Genomic DNA, 15,534 nt, shown 5'->3' with positions numbered 1-15,534 from the left:
GGGCACCAGATCTACACAAAAAATGACATTTTCTTTGCTGCTCCACCTCACCTCCAAGTTTCTGCAAAAGATCGGCCTCTATGGGTTTTTTTTAACCTCACAGACATAAATTGCACTGAGAAATTTTTAGGAGACAATTTTTCCGTCTCGTGTTCTGATGAGTATCATCAAATAATAATTGTTTTGTAGTTAAGAAGCTAAAAAACCCGATCATGCTCAAATGTCGACTTGAGTGAATGATGAGCAAATTACACGAACAGGAGAAAAAGAGATTTAAAGAAAAAAATCAAACTTATTTTTGGGGAAAATTGCTAAGAAAATGTTGGTCACAGCAATACAGAAATAATTGTCATGCCCATCGGATTTCTTTGATTAAAAACAAATTTTATTCTTGTTCATACATGTTTGTTCAATAAAGCATTCTTGTGCAGTCAATAAAGCCAGTGCAGAGCGACCTTTAACAGATGAACTATATCTACTTCACTGTGACACCTTGCCATAAATGAACTCCACGAGATTCTGCTGAAGTGCTGTTCAGAGCGGTCTGAGCTGAAAAAGGAGAAAACCACACGAGGGACCACATTTAAGGTTAAAGCTAACTAGAAATGCATCATTTCCTTACACGTTTTCTTTCATGGTAACAGGCCACACCGAGTAGGACAAACATACTGTGGTTCAATCAAAAACAATTTTTCTCGTCTGGTTATACTGTGGCTTTAGTTTAAATCTCTAAGGAGACCGCAACTAAAAACCCTAAATAAAAGCTATTCATAAACCAGTGAAAACACCACTGGGTAAAAAATGAGAAGGACAATTTTATTTTTTTATCCAAGTGGGTGCTAAGTAACCTGCTGTATAGTACCATTGTGATCAAATGAAAGACAGTAAATCTGGGGCGGGTGAAGACAATATCTTTAGAAGACCACTGAGACTTTTAAAAGTCTTTGATTGAATCACTCTCTCTCTCACTCATAAAACTCCAGGTTTTAAGATAAACACATGGAAGCATTTTTCAGTTCTGTCGCAAAAACAGCAAATACACTGGAGGACATACATAGTTAGGTTTTTTAAGAATACATTTTAGGGGGTATATTGCAGTTAAACATTTTCATGTTATTGTTTGACACATGTATTAGTTAATCCATCATCTCCGTCAGGCGTTTTACCTTTTCAAAATGACACTTAGTACAGCAGCTACTCTTGACTACTTTGCATTCGCTCAACATTTCCATGGAGCAAACCACAAAATAAAATCATGAGAAACTAAACTATTACCTGGAAGAAGTTCATTTGTGTATTAGAATCTTGAAAAAAAATCCACTTTTGACTCTTAAAGCCAGCTAGCAGCCCAGTTAAAATGGAAACGGCTTGTAGAAAAAATAAAACTAAAGGGAAATGGGGAAAAATCACACGCTCACATAGGCTCTATAAATTAAATAAAATCAGTGACACAGTGATCTCCTGTCTCCTCACAAACAGGAAGCAGTTTGTGGTCTCAGCATTTGTTTCTGTACTGATAGGGAGACTCTGACCGGCAACAAAGCGGAGTCTCATCACTCCTTGCACCAGTTCAAACTCCAGTTACTGAAGAAGCAAGCTCCTTCACTTGCACCCGGTTCCTCCTCCTCTCACCTCCTGGTGGCTGATCGCGCCTCCTTCATTTTCCATGTCTTTGATTGTCTGACAGTTTGTCTCAGATGATTTCCAGGACATCACAGGGCACATAGCCTGTCTTCTTTCCGCTTGCCACTTTGATGAAGCCACTGCGTTCACCCTCACTGCTCACACAGATCTGACAGCCAGAAAAGAAATGTTACTTCACTGACAAGCATCAGACAAAATAAAAAAAAAATATATATTTTCCATGTGCTCTCAGTTCTGGAGTTGTGTTCCAAAGCCAAGCGCCATCAGTCAGGTCCATTAGAGTTTTAACTTTGGCGATATTGTTGTAATTTGCCTCAAGACCACAACAATGAGCTTGAAATAAAGGAGCTTGGATGTAACTAAAGTGGCAAAAAAAGGGTTATCTGATTTTTATTTTTTTACAGTTTCTCCATTTTCTGAGGCTAAAAAGTAGTCAAACAGTTTTTTCCAAAGTGTTCCTTTTGCATTTGGTGGCTCTTTCATCCAATATCAGCTGGGTCCTTTTGGTGTGTTCTCCCATCACCAGCATTTGGGAGCCATCTTTACAGTGTGTTCATATGCTGTTCGGTTTGTTTAGAAGCTGGTGACAGAAGCCCAGCATGGGGTCATGTTGGTTTGGTGTTTAAGAGCCCTAAAGGTGTCATGTGCATCATTAGAAAAGTACTGAATATTGCATCAGAGTAACAGAATCAAACTCTAAAACAAACTGAGCCAAACCAGAAGTAAACATGTGAACATATGAGCAGGAAATATGACGCAGGAAGGGAAGGAGGCTGGACTCTTTGGTAAGAACATCAACACACTGCTCATTTAAGGTTTAAAATATTGCATGTTCTTTATTTTAAAATCGTCATACTATAAGTCGATTCTGTAACTGATGTTAAACTCTCACAAGTTCATAAAACAGCAGAGCATTTCCATTTTTCCTTACATTTCTGTATTATTTACAGCTTTGTCTCAATTTATTTTCTGTTTTCATTTCTAGTGATAAATCTGGCTGCTGCATACAGAGATCAGATCACTAATTTATATAAAGTTATCATTATTCTTAAGGGTATTGAAATGGTTGTAATAAAAAAATAACTAAAATTGTTGTATTTTTATCAAATTTGGTGCATTGATGATGTTTTAGGAATAAATGCTGTGTTTTTCTCAGCTGGAAAGATAATCTTTAGAAGCTATTATTTCTTTGCAGCTTCTAATTTCTCTCATTGACCATCTTAACGGGTCAGAAGACACTGTGTTAGCATGTTTGCTCGAAGCTCTCTAAAGCATCTTCCCCTGTGTCTGTGTGACTGGAAAACAGAGTCAGAGGGTCACTGTTACATCTTGTGTTTGATGATTTCATCTCTGTTGGGAGTTGCTTACTTTAGGCCTCCTTGTTCCAACAAGCCATGAAAGTGTTGTGGGAAAAAGGAGGCCTGTTCTAAGTACTGCCATTTTGCCAAAATGCTAATTTGATGGTAACGTCTGGGAGTTATCCTCTATCTCTTGACTGTAGTTGAGCTTGTCACTGAAAGAGTGTGCGATGGAAGCATAGTAGGAGGGAGCTACAGGAGGGTAATAAGATGGCTGAGGAGCTGTTGGATAGTGTGAAGAGCATGTGCTGTAATGGCCAAGGTGTGCCCATGAATTAGTCACATGAATTCCCAAAACCATGAAGACTACTCGTCTGACTGCTTTTGTCTTTTTGGCTCTAAATCTACAAAGTTAACCAGAACACAAGCACCGGAAGTCCGAGGTAAACCTTGACCTTAACAAATCTTATAGCCAGACTGACAACTTTTCAAGAGAGAAATACCCAAGGGTAATTATACTCAATCCAAAGTGCAGCAGACCCAAACAACTCTAATAGAGTGTGAGCGCTGCCATCTGCAGCAGCATGAAGCTGAAGCAATTAACAAACAGCTGTGCTTGAAGAGAAAATAGCTTTTTCTTCCGTTGGCTGGGACGTACAACCTGATCACGTACAGCTGCTTGAATCTATTCTAATATTACACATAGTGACACAGAAAACTGTGACAGAACAGGGCGATGCCTAAACCGCCTGAAACACAAAGCATTCACTCATCGTCATCCATTGTGATATTGGATAAATCATTCTGAGCACCTGCCCCTCCTTCAGGGTGATCTGGCCTTGCTCCTTGCAGCCAATGAATGTCCTGTTACATCTGAACACTTGGTCACCTGCCCGCAGTGGATGAGCAAAGGCTGCTGGGAAGAAACCAATCCTGTCATCAATTACCCCCTGAAAAAAAAAAAAAGACAAATATCATCAAACATATGGTGCGTGGAGGGCTGGATTAACAGGATTAATAACCTCGCACACGAATTATCAGATGAAAGCCTTGCAAGTGCTCTACTGTATGTACACCTGCAAAAACTGTCTGAAGAAGATGAACTGATGATGTGTTTACATTGAGAACATCAATATTGAATAAAGGTGCTATATGAGGTGCTAATGTTCGTCTCCTGACTTGCTATCTGCTGGTTAAAACCGAAACAGGCCAGATGTCTCTGTTTATCTACAGCCTGCGAAGGACAAAAGTGTGATGAGCTTTTTCATGGTCTGGTGGAAACGCGCCGCATATGCATAATTTCTCTGCCCTCTTGTCTCCGTCATCTATCTTTCATGCGTTTGTGTCCTGAGTTGGCACCTTGCTCCTATAATTTGCAGCCTCTCTTCCTATAATCCTTTAATCCTTTTCGATTAAAGTTTTTGGATTTAAGAAAAACAGAGAAGATACAAACTCGTGAAGCAACACTTTGGAGAGGTAATTGTGCTCAATAAACGTGCTGTTTCATGCCTACCTTCCACCAATCCTCATTGGAGTCGTCAGCCAATAAGATCCTGTCTCCCGCTCTATAAATAAAAACATACAGTATTTGCTTTTTTTTTTAAAAAGATGACTATCTATGACCAACATGATCAAAAAGCAGTGGGTGGTCCTGCTGCAGCAGCAATTCCCTTTCAACTTCATCACCTTAAGTTTAAGAGATCGGTCTGCTGTGGTTATTACTATAAATGGTGATAGCAACTTTTTTAACCAGGGCCCCTCCTCCCTGTTTATTAACATCCTTACAGTGCTTTAAACCTCCGAAGAAGCCCTGCACTGCTCTGCTTGCTCTCATTACTCTTCATGTACTGTATGCAGTAAAGTCGAGCTAAAAATCAAATGACATGTGAGACAGCTAAAATCCTGTTTCTCGTAAGAAAAAAACAATCTTTATCCAGGAAATGGATGAATCATTGCACCCTTGCACCTCATGCACCATAATTACAAGCATCTGTTCAAAGCTGATGGCTTAATTTGGCCAATAAAAACAAAAGGCACAGTTGCGCCAAAAGCTAGTTTACCTGATTTTTCCTTTTTCTTCCCTTTGTGGGTTCAGTTACAAAACTGAGGCTGAAACAACAAAACTGAGGATGTTTGCTTGGTAATAATCACAATGACTCAGAAAACACTGTTTATCAAAGGTAAGAAGAGCAGGAAATATACCGAGTGAGCCTTTGTGCCAAATACTGTGTTAGAATCAATCAAGTAACAAAAAAGTGAGCTGCCAAACTGAAAAGAGACTACTGTAATTTTTTAATACAAAAAAAATTAAAAGTGTGAGCTTAATGAGTCTGTTATTTTGAAAAACAGGAGAGGACATTTGATTAAAAGGTATCAGTGGGCAGAGAGTTCAAGAGAAGAGCTCTATTAATTTCAAATAAAGTCTGTACATCGAAGTTTCTCTTGACCAAAGACAGACACACAACCCACGACTGTGTGTGAGTATGTGAATAGGAAAGACAGAGACAGAGCAAGTACACCATCTTAACCCTCAATCCCCAGGAGATTTCAGTGAGAACCAGGAACAAATTGGTACTTTGGTACAATTGGACTGTTCTCTTCTGAGGGCCTATTTTATAGCATGTTGTTCTTGGTACCCAATCAATCACAGTTATGGCAGGGAATAAAATCTAGAGTCTGAGCTTCAGACTACAAGAAGATAATAAGACAAGGCAGACACCCAGAGCTCTGTCTACTTTAAATTTCTGTTCCAACATATGAGCATGACTGTTGGCAAAGTTCGCTGCTTAACCCTGAATATCTTCACAAATTCATCACAAAGTTATACACTTGAGGTTATTAATTTGTTGCTTAAATGGCAATTAGTACCATAGCGGAGTTTTCATTCAGTAGTGAGGTAAGTCTAAAGCAATCAGAAATCAGTTTCTGTTGACTGGTTTGAGGCAAATAAACTAGGCTGGGCAGGATGGTCGCATAGGCTACTTTACAAGCGGTTGTACTTTAGTAAAAGTAGCTGTATTAAAGAGGAATAAAACAAGAGGAGAAAGAAAACTACAACTTTAGGGAATGTCCACAATAGAAAAAGGTAGAGGGCTCTTCTTCAGAAATGACTTTAATCTTTGGGAATATCTGGAATGTTATTTTATATCTGGGAAGATGCCAGTCAGTCACAGAGGTTTATTGTTTGCCAGCTCAGATCCAAAACAGCTGGTGATTTGCGTCATTTAAATCTATTCCAGGTCAGATGTGATTCACAGAATTGTTTCCATTCCCTAATGGGCATCAAATCTTTGAAACTGGCAAAAACCACCTCAAGAAAACCTACAAATTTTTGGAGTATTTGTGGAATTTTTTCCCCCCAATTTGTTCCTTTCCCATTCCTTTCTTACTTTTTAAAAAAAAAGCATATTTTAGTCATGAATCATCCAGGGCAATGGAAACTCAACTATTCCCACACATGACTAATCAAATGTCATAGCTCATGTTGAGAAACAATCAGGTGCCACGTCGGTTGATTTTTATCAGATAAAGCCAAACCACCATCAGCCATTAGGTCAAGCCAACCTACACAGCAAAACCACACTCGTGTTAACACGAGCCATCTGATTAAGGGGAGTACGCTGATTTTGTACGCTGCTGACGGTCATGGTGAAGACCCACTGGTGTGCATTGGAGTAGGCATTACTCAGCCAAACTTATACAGCCAAACTAAATATTTCGCTTGGGTAGCTTTGCTGTAGTTTAACTTCCTCCTTCAACTTCCTGTCTGCAAACAAAGTGGGATCTTGTTGCTTTGGCTCAATGAACATGTGGGTTGTGGTCATTTTTAACCAAATACATGATAAGTTTCTAATCTACTGTTCATCGACTGTGACAGTGTCAGAGCCGCAGGACACAGATGCAGGGTCGTTTTCAGAGTAAGAGTGTTTATTTGGGAATAAACAAGTTGAGGATCTCCAGACAGAGCAAAACAAAGGGGCTGTGAAAATCCTAAAGCACTCTCCTCAATAAATATGTTTGAGGAGGGTGCAGCTATGAAAGTTATCAGAAACCAAAACTCACTCCACTACAGGAGGAAAACAAACAAACTATAAAAGATCATCTTTAAACTTAGCGCACTTTTCTAACGAGGCAAAACAAACAAAAATCCTCTCCTTCTAATGGAGGCTCTATGAAATATTAACAATAATTCAAAAACCCAACACTCGACTATTGGAAGTTCTATGAAACATTAATGAAATCAAAATCACTCCTTAAGGGAGGAACAAAAACATGCTATGGAATTTACCGTGAACTAAACTGAAGCTATGGAATAAATTAAAACTGAAGATAGCTCTGAAGGAGGATCACCCAACTTCAGGCTCAAGGAAATCACGACTTTGGGATACTTGGAATGGCTAGAATGACGAACTCTCAACAGATTGTTGCGACACACTGGCACAAGACAAGGGAGACACAGACTTTTTGATTACATGAGGAGCCATGGGGAACAGGTGGAAACACTTAAGAATCAGGGAAGACAATCAGACACTTGACACAAGAGGAAGGGCAAGGTACCTGAAAGTTAGTGTTTCAAAATAAAACAGGAAATAACGGGTCAAAACCTAAAGACGTGCAGGAAGGAAATTAGACTTCAGTCTGACAATCACTGTCTGCTGTTTACATAGTGGAGCTAAATATATGAGTTCTCAGCCACATGTCATCAGGATCAACTGGTCAAATCTCTCTTATAATGTTCATGATGAGAGGTCAGGGTTTGGGTCTTTTTATTTTCTATTCTATCATGACACAGTGTTACATGATTTTGGACATAATACAATATTTTTTCATCCCAAAAAATTGGTCTCGTTTGCACTTTATCATTGCATAGCATGGAATTCATTACATGGAACGGGCAAAAGATAAGTAAAGTCATGAGCATACAAATAGAGTAATAACTTAATGACATATGTTACTGCAACATGACTCCTGAGACTTTATATTGCAGGAACGGCAGAGCGACACAACTCGCAGCTGGTCGATGCATCTGTAAATTAGTTAACTAGCGAATGTGGCATCAACCTGACGATGTATCTTGTGATGTCAGGCTATAAGGTCTCATAAATGTATACCGGTGCTCCCGAACTCATTGTATAACACCCAGTGATGTCAACAATCATGAAAAGCAAAACTGAACATGAAACAAACGAAGAAGGTCAACACTTTTAGTTTAATTTATCACAACGGAATGCATAATCTGCAGATCTTGCCCAATTGTTTTGTACCTTGAGTACATTTTTTTCCCATTAAAAAAAGTAGAATTGGACTCTAAATTACACAGGGATCTACTTTTTTGCTTGCCTGAAAAATGTGGACGTCTCACCATTTGGGCTGCTATAAATCAAATTAGTGTTAGCTTTCAAAAACTATATATCCCATCTTAGCTAATGGAAGAGTGTCACAGCCTCGTGGGAGCTACAAATAGATAGACGATCCATCTCTCTCAGGATATATCTGAGAAGACACAAGACTGATGAGATATTAATAGACACTCACATCACCCACACAGGTACCTTTAACAAGATCACTCCAAAGAACTCCAAAGAGGGCACTAATTAGTTTCTTATGTAAATTCATTTTTGCTTATTATAAGCTGTGCTGCTCTGAATCGAGTAATTATATAACCTAAAGCTGAGAAAAAGACACAGACGCATAAATTAGGAGACAAAATGCTCCTGCGAAGGAGCAGACAGCACTTTAACAGCACTAACATGACAGAAAGCAAAGTAAATGAACACGAACTGTATGCACAGCGTCCATTGTGTGCACAAAATATAGTATTTAACTGCACTAGACAGTTGCATGTATTATAATGTTCATAGTCATCACAAAAGGCAACGAGGCTCTGTTTCTGTCATGGCTGCTGCGAGCACATGGAATATCTGTGCAATTATTCAATTTATTACAAAAATCCTCTTTTGTTTCTTAGTTGTTTAAGTACAAAAATTTGATTCAAGATTAAATTCTTGGTCTATAAATAACTGAAACTAATGATCATCAATAAAAAGTGTAATTGCAAAATTTAGAAACTGGAACAGTTCGCTTGGCCAAAAAAAGTGATTCAATCGGTCTTGTTCAGAGGGTTTAAATCAAATTTCATCGTGAAGTTGAATCATGCTTATAGGACACGTGGAATTGGAGTGCCTTAGTCTCAGGATCTTTGTTTACTTCTCTTTCTGGATAATAAATAAAAAATTAAAAAATCATTGCAGGAATGTCAGAGTCAATCAGTTAATGATATTCTATCTGAAATCCTGGGAAGAGGCTCTTTTGAGTAATGCTGGGAGGTGTTTTTATGTGTGTGTGTGTGTGTGTGTGTGTGAACGAACCTCATCTCCAGGTCATGGCTCTCTTGGGCAGTGAAATTGTACAAGGCCACAAAGGTGTTGAGCTTGAGCATATCCCTCTGTAGCTGGCTCTCCTCCATCTAAATGCGACACAAGAAACACATTGTTTACAAGCCCTTGTTTACACCACAGTGATACACTGAGGTGCTGTTTAAGTTGCGCGGCAATCTGTTCGTTTAAATCTGCTGTCGACATGAGTGAGAAAGGCAGGATCAGGTCCTCATGAAGTTACAACAGGGCTGCGTTGTGTAGGTGGAGAGGAAGTTGTCAGAGAAGTGTCGGCACAAAAAGCAAGGAGATACTGTATGCCACCACTGTGGCACTCTTCGCACCTGCTGAGAAAACTGGTGGGTGTGCTTTCCTGTTTCATCACCCAGTACCTTGAGTCTAAATCCTGACAGCTGTGTCCCATCCACTAATAGCTCTCCCTGCGCGGTAACAGAAAGAAAACTCCTCCAAAAGATATGGCGATGACTTTTGTAAGACATTAATGTCTTGAGCAGCAATAGACTTCTCCATCTTTGTGCCACTATAATGAAATGAAATGGCTCCCCAAGTGCCACCACCAAGGACTGGAAATGTAGCTGATGGATGAGATGAGTTAACTGTTGCCACAAGGCAAACTGCCTCTGCGGCCTCTAGATGGAAACAGCAACATCAGACAGTGGCGATCTATTACAGCTAACCAAGATCTGCACACTGGCCTCAAGGGACTCCTGATGCTCCGGCTGGAGGGTGAAACAGTGGACACCCAAGATAACAATCGCTGAGTATCATTTGAAACGAAGGATGATGTGGTGATGGGAAAATGAGAAAAAGAAAAAAAGATTCATTTAAACGGCAGCATGCAAGACTTATGGGAATTCAATAAATTATTAATAGCTACAGATATGTTTTGATTTGCAAAGTGGATATGTGACAGTTGCTCAATTAAACATCACTGAGCAACAATAACATCAATTGGGATTTCTGTTTCTGGGCACCAGGTGAATGAAATTCCAATGTTCAACCTGTTTTTGATGCTCCTGTGGGAAATGCTGACTGTGTATTTTTATTCTATTGGATGCAGGTCTGGCTGAAGAAAGACAATGATGAGGTGAGATTGATTCAAAATGGCAAAGCTGCTGCCCAAAAAACAAAAATTAGATAAAAGACTCTAAAGCGCTTACAGCTGGCATAGCTTCATGTTTTCTCAACAAACAATTGATTCGGTGTTAGGAGAAAGTGCTGTTTTCAAAGACTTGGATTTGATTTTCTCTGGAAGTGATGGACTGTTTCCAGAAATACCAGAAGCAAAGTTGTGAATCAACAGAGGCCGCCAAAATTGTAATGTAGATACTAAAGCATCATATTGTTTAGCAATAATAGGTGTGAACAGACGGTGATCCTGTCTGTGATTGTGTGCATTCCTACATGCACGTTGAGACCTCCTCTCCGGTAAAAAAAAAGAAAAGAGTTTAAGCATTTTTTCTCTGCTCATTACCCTGCAGAGCCTCCATCTGTCTGTCCGCCTGCCTGAGCTAATGGACCTGTCGGCTGACAGACGAACCGCCCGCTGCCAGCTGTGCTCGCTCCAACCTGATAACGCTGCACAATCCTCCTCCCTGAAATGGATGACCGGACGACTGGAAAGCATTGCAGAGGATAGGTGCACATGCACAGTGCATGTGCGCGTGATCGCCTTTTATGGATATTTGTTCATTTTTGTGTATATCCAAGCATCCATGGTCTTTTTCCATTGTTGACAGTTAGGACAAACATGTTAAACTATAAAAGTAAACAGAATAGATGGCTGCATGGAGAAAATATTTACAAAGCAACGCGATACGAAGAGAGCACCTCTCCCACAAATCCAACCATGCAGGAGAAGATAGAACAAATAAACCTGGCCTTGAAAAAAATCATTGCTGCTCTACAGGAGTCTACGACATATTTGTGGAGGTTTAACCTTTTTTCTTTCTGTGGCATAAATTTTGCTCCATCAGCAGTGCATAAGAGAACAACCACAGCAGCACAGACTCCAGAGTTTCAGATCCAAACATTGAGGTCAAGGCTTCTCCGTATCAGCACAGGCCAGCGGTCACGTCAGCTTGAGTTTGATTTGTTACAGCAGGAAGAGAACAGAGAGTTTTCCCCCCCAAAGTCCTGGGAAATTCAGCAGTGGGGGGCAGGATGCTTAATGGACGCGGAGTGAGTTGGCTGGGTATCAGTTCTCAGACTGACCATGCAAAGTTCAGGCACTGGTCAGTGGATAAAGTTTGTTCACAGAGGTTTCAGACTGTGAAAATAATACATGTTGCAGAATAACTAACACTGTGAACACAGGAGGTAAAACAGCATGAAACTGAAAAGTTGACATTGTAACTTATTAAACCGGTTTAAAACTTATTAACACAGTTAAGCTAGCAGTTCCTAACAGTTAAGTGCTTAGCTTTTTTCTTTTTATTGATTGAAGTGGGAGGCTATATATGGGTTCTCTACTTGTACTAGTACAACTAGTACTAGTTGTACTAGTACTCCAGCTTGTTTGTCTCGTTTGTCTCTGTGTGGCCCTATGATGGACTGGCGACCTGTCCAGGGTGTACCCTGCCTCTTGCCCTATGACCCCCCGCGACCTGACAGATTATAGAAAATGGATGGATGGATGATTGAAGTAGCAGCAAATTGTCTTTATGGGTGTAATGCTTGTGTCTTAGCTTAAACTGTTTTTTCGATAGCACGAGTGCTTAAAAGGCTTTTCAAAGTGTTTGTAAGATATAAAAACAGCATTAGGTAGTAAACTCAAAATTGCTTTCATCACTGCAAGGAAAAACTGTTTGATGGATTAGTTTCTCACCGGTAAATCATCGGCTTTTCTCTCTGGCAGGTGGTAACGCTCTGTTCCGTTTTCAATGACTGTGAAAACTGAGAGAACAAATCACCATGTCACAACAACAATCAATTCAACAGAGAGACTCAGTCTAAAAAAAACAAAAAAACCACCCTGACATGTTTGATATTTCTTGAAATCTTTCAGGAAGCAGGCAAAACTGATTTAATTTGTCTTATAGGGGGCACTTATCACAGAAATCAAAAGGTGCTATTAGAGAAGGATAATCACCTCTTTCTGTGAACCTTCACATTTTTAACAGTGTTCCTTTATTTTTCTGGAGGAAAATGAACCCACAGTATAACGTATGATGAAATCACCAAAAAAATACCATGAGAGTTGTATTGTTTGTTTTTTTTATCATTCATGAGTTCAATAAGGCTAATTAGAAGTTATTGTATAGCCTACATTTCATTCTTCTCACGGGAACATATATCTCTCTCATAAGGCTTTGGTCTACTTCAGAAGGATCACATTTGTTCTTTTACTAAACAACAAACTTTTGGCATTTATTTTTAGGAGGTTTCAGGACCAGCGGTGAAATCTGGCAGACACTGGCCTGTAATGATATCCAATTAAAAATGTCCAATTCGACATCATATCGTGAATAATCAGTTACATAAAAGAACTGCAAAACCTGTTAACCTTAATTGTACAGTCTATGAAATGTATGAAATTTGTTCTGTTCAGGCAAGAAACTAGAGCAGTTTCCACACTTCTTCTGCTGGGTTGAAAGTACAATTCACAAAATGTTTCCCAATTCCACGAACAACATTATAGCTTTCTCTGTGCTCTGAGAGCACTACCGAGACTGAATTCTTTGGAGCTTAAAGTGTTCTATTTAAGTTGTCTGCCTTTTATACCGTCTCCAAGAGAGCAAACGCAGCTCAGTGGGAAACTGAGAAGCCGTCTCTGATGTTTCAATATTGCAGCCTTCTTAGACTCTCGTGTGGGAAGAACTAAAGATGTCATTTCTGGCTGTGTCACTGCATGGCTTTAATTAAGATAGAGACAGTGAACTGCAACAGATACTTGCCATCATCACTGTGTTTTCTTGATAGCTCTTGCCGACTGCTGTGGGCCACAACTTCCTCTGGAACATTATCCAAGTCACTGGTCTGCAGACATTAGGATATCAATGATTAGTGAGACTAAGACAAATATTGATAAAAGAATTGGAGGAGATATAAACTGGTACAGAAATAACATTTGTTAGAAATAAACAGTGTGGATGGATCAGTGAGAGTTTTTGAGCTAAAATTCATCCAATTTCACAGGCTGAGCATCTATTTGGAAGTCAGCAGTGCAGTAAACTTGCTGTTTCCCAGTCTGCATTTGGAAACTATTATCAGACCCCTGTTGAGATCACATTGTCTCTGAAGCTTGTACTGACACACACACACACAGACATCTGTAACAGCTGCAAAGGGCAGCAGAGGATGGCCCAAACCCAGTAGCTTTAAGACGTCATCATACACAGGAACATATCCAGATACAGATACAGCCCACTGAACATAGGACATGATACACTGTGAAAAACAGATTTGACATGCAGCTGGATATCAGTTTAATGCATCTTCAGAGCTGTAGGTTGAATGTTTACACTGACAACTTCTTACATGACTGCCTGGACTACATTGCCTTTATTGGTAGTGTTTACAGCCCTGTAGTGACAGTATCTATTTAGACTATCACTACAGTCTGTCTTATAAAGCTGGGCAAAAATGTAAGAACATTTTGAAATATCTTATAAAACAAGTCAAATTCGGGATACGTTAAGAAAAATAACCTAATTTCTATGCCTGGTAACAAGTATTTGATGTCTGAAGTGACCACCAACTCTAAAACATACTGTAACACAACAGTTTGGAAGTCCCCTAGATCCCAAACTATGTTATTCAGTGAGTCATACATCTAGATAAATATCTATGTAACATTATCCATATAAACATAAGTTTTTAATGTTAGCCTCTCATAAACTGAATTATTTACACTGATTATTTCTTGTTGCTTTAGAGTTCATATCTCTGGTTTGGCCCAATTTGTTTAACACACGGCTGGCAATGAGATCCCGAATAAAAGTAGGATAAGTACTGACTGTGGCCGACCTGCAGAGGAAATGTAAATATTTGATAATAAAATTCCCAGGCAGTCACATTTTTCTTGTGGCTGTGTAAGCTGTCAAGTTAGGTGCTGCATGTTCTCTCAAACTGTAATAATGTGCTTCAAGGGGTTACTGAGACTAAATTGTATGTAATTTCTATGCATGGTAACACAAACCTGTATTATATGAATGTCAAACTGGAACCTCCCCAAAAAAGATTGGTGGGGAGAAGTGGTAGAGGTGGATGATAATAATAATAATGACTGGATTGATAAAGGGTGATTTTGTTCTGTTTCTCTGTAGGATTTGGCCAAAACTTGTCACAGACCTTTGTTAAGAACTTAGAAAATCATGTCAATTTTTGATCAGATGGGCATAATGTGTCCCTTAAGCGACAACAGTGACAGGTATCCTGTTTCTTACCGAGCTTCTGTGTGGAGAATCAGAGCCGCTGGCCCTCTTGGCCTTTTGTGCCAGCGATGTCCCAAACCTCAGTGCTTCATATACGGGGTCCACCTTATTGCCACAGGCTTTGCAGTAGAGAAACACAAATCTTAACAAAAGCCGATGACAAACAAATGCAAAGCTCTCATCATATCTAAGTTGTGAGTGAAAAAAAGATGTCACCTTATGGATAAGGTTCATAAAAGATTTCAAGTAAAAAAAATGGATCTGGGAAAACAGAGTTAATGCTTCACTTTTGTGCATTCCATCCCAGGCAGAACTGAAATGAGGATGAGATTTATGCTGCTCACCAATAGGCAATACTTCTTTGATGCAGCCATACTGTTCCTGGATCAGTAATGGAGAGCTGTAGTATCGCCGAAAGCCTTTTGGCTGAAGAGAGAAAGATCGAGAGGAGGGAAAAAGAGTGAGGTGACAGACATCGGGAACAAATCAATAAATACACAACACCACGGGCAACACAGCAGTCTGGCACTGAAAAAGCACACGACAGTGCACAGTCAAACTTTTCTGAACACAGCTGTCCTCGTAGTGGGAAAGTTGTAGCACAATACGTGTTTGACACGATAGTTTTGATATAAAAATTCTCTGTGAAAAAATGAATTAGTCCCAGGGGGCGAAAAAAAAAAGTCTACAGAATGGTAATCAATATGAATGAATCTATACTAATACCAATATGATTAGGAGGCTTTGAGCATTATTCCCCACCAACTTCATAATGCTACAACGGTCAAAAGACATTGTTGCAAAGAAAAGGGAAAAGAAGTC

The 15,534-nt window shown here is 39.5% G+C and overlaps 1 protein-coding gene across 3 annotated transcripts in view; it reads right to left on the bottom strand.

The window, feature by feature from the left end:
• Positions 1 to 399: 399 nt before the first annotated feature.
• Positions 400 to 15,534, bottom strand: part of stac (SH3 and cysteine rich domain) — a 30,703-nt gene continuing 15,568 nt past the window's right edge. For 2 of the 3 annotated variants that reach the window (XM_072365924.1, XM_072365925.1), the window contains 8 exons: positions 15,057 to 15,138; positions 14,725 to 14,831; positions 13,234 to 13,315; positions 12,165 to 12,232; positions 9,311 to 9,408; positions 4,456 to 4,507; positions 3,755 to 3,892; positions 400 to 1,792 (listed from right to left, as the gene is read on the bottom strand). In XM_072365924.1, the coding sequence (XP_072222025.1) occupies positions 1,694 to 1,792; positions 3,755 to 3,892; positions 4,456 to 4,507; positions 9,311 to 9,408; positions 12,165 to 12,232; positions 13,234 to 13,315; positions 14,725 to 14,831; positions 15,057 to 15,138 (726 nt within the window). In that variant the 3' untranslated portion in view covers positions 400 to 1,693. The other variant, XM_072365926.1, reaches the window with a different exon arrangement.

This window comes from Leuresthes tenuis, unplaced genomic scaffold, assembly GCF_036924035.1.
Source record: "Leuresthes tenuis unplaced genomic scaffold, fLeuTen1.0.hap1 SCAF_15, whole genome shotgun sequence".
Taxonomy (NCBI): domain Eukaryota; kingdom Metazoa; phylum Chordata; class Actinopteri; order Atheriniformes; family Atherinopsidae; genus Leuresthes; species Leuresthes tenuis.
The sequence above is the reverse complement of the archived record's forward strand: the minus strand, read 5'-3'. Positions and strand labels throughout refer to the sequence as shown.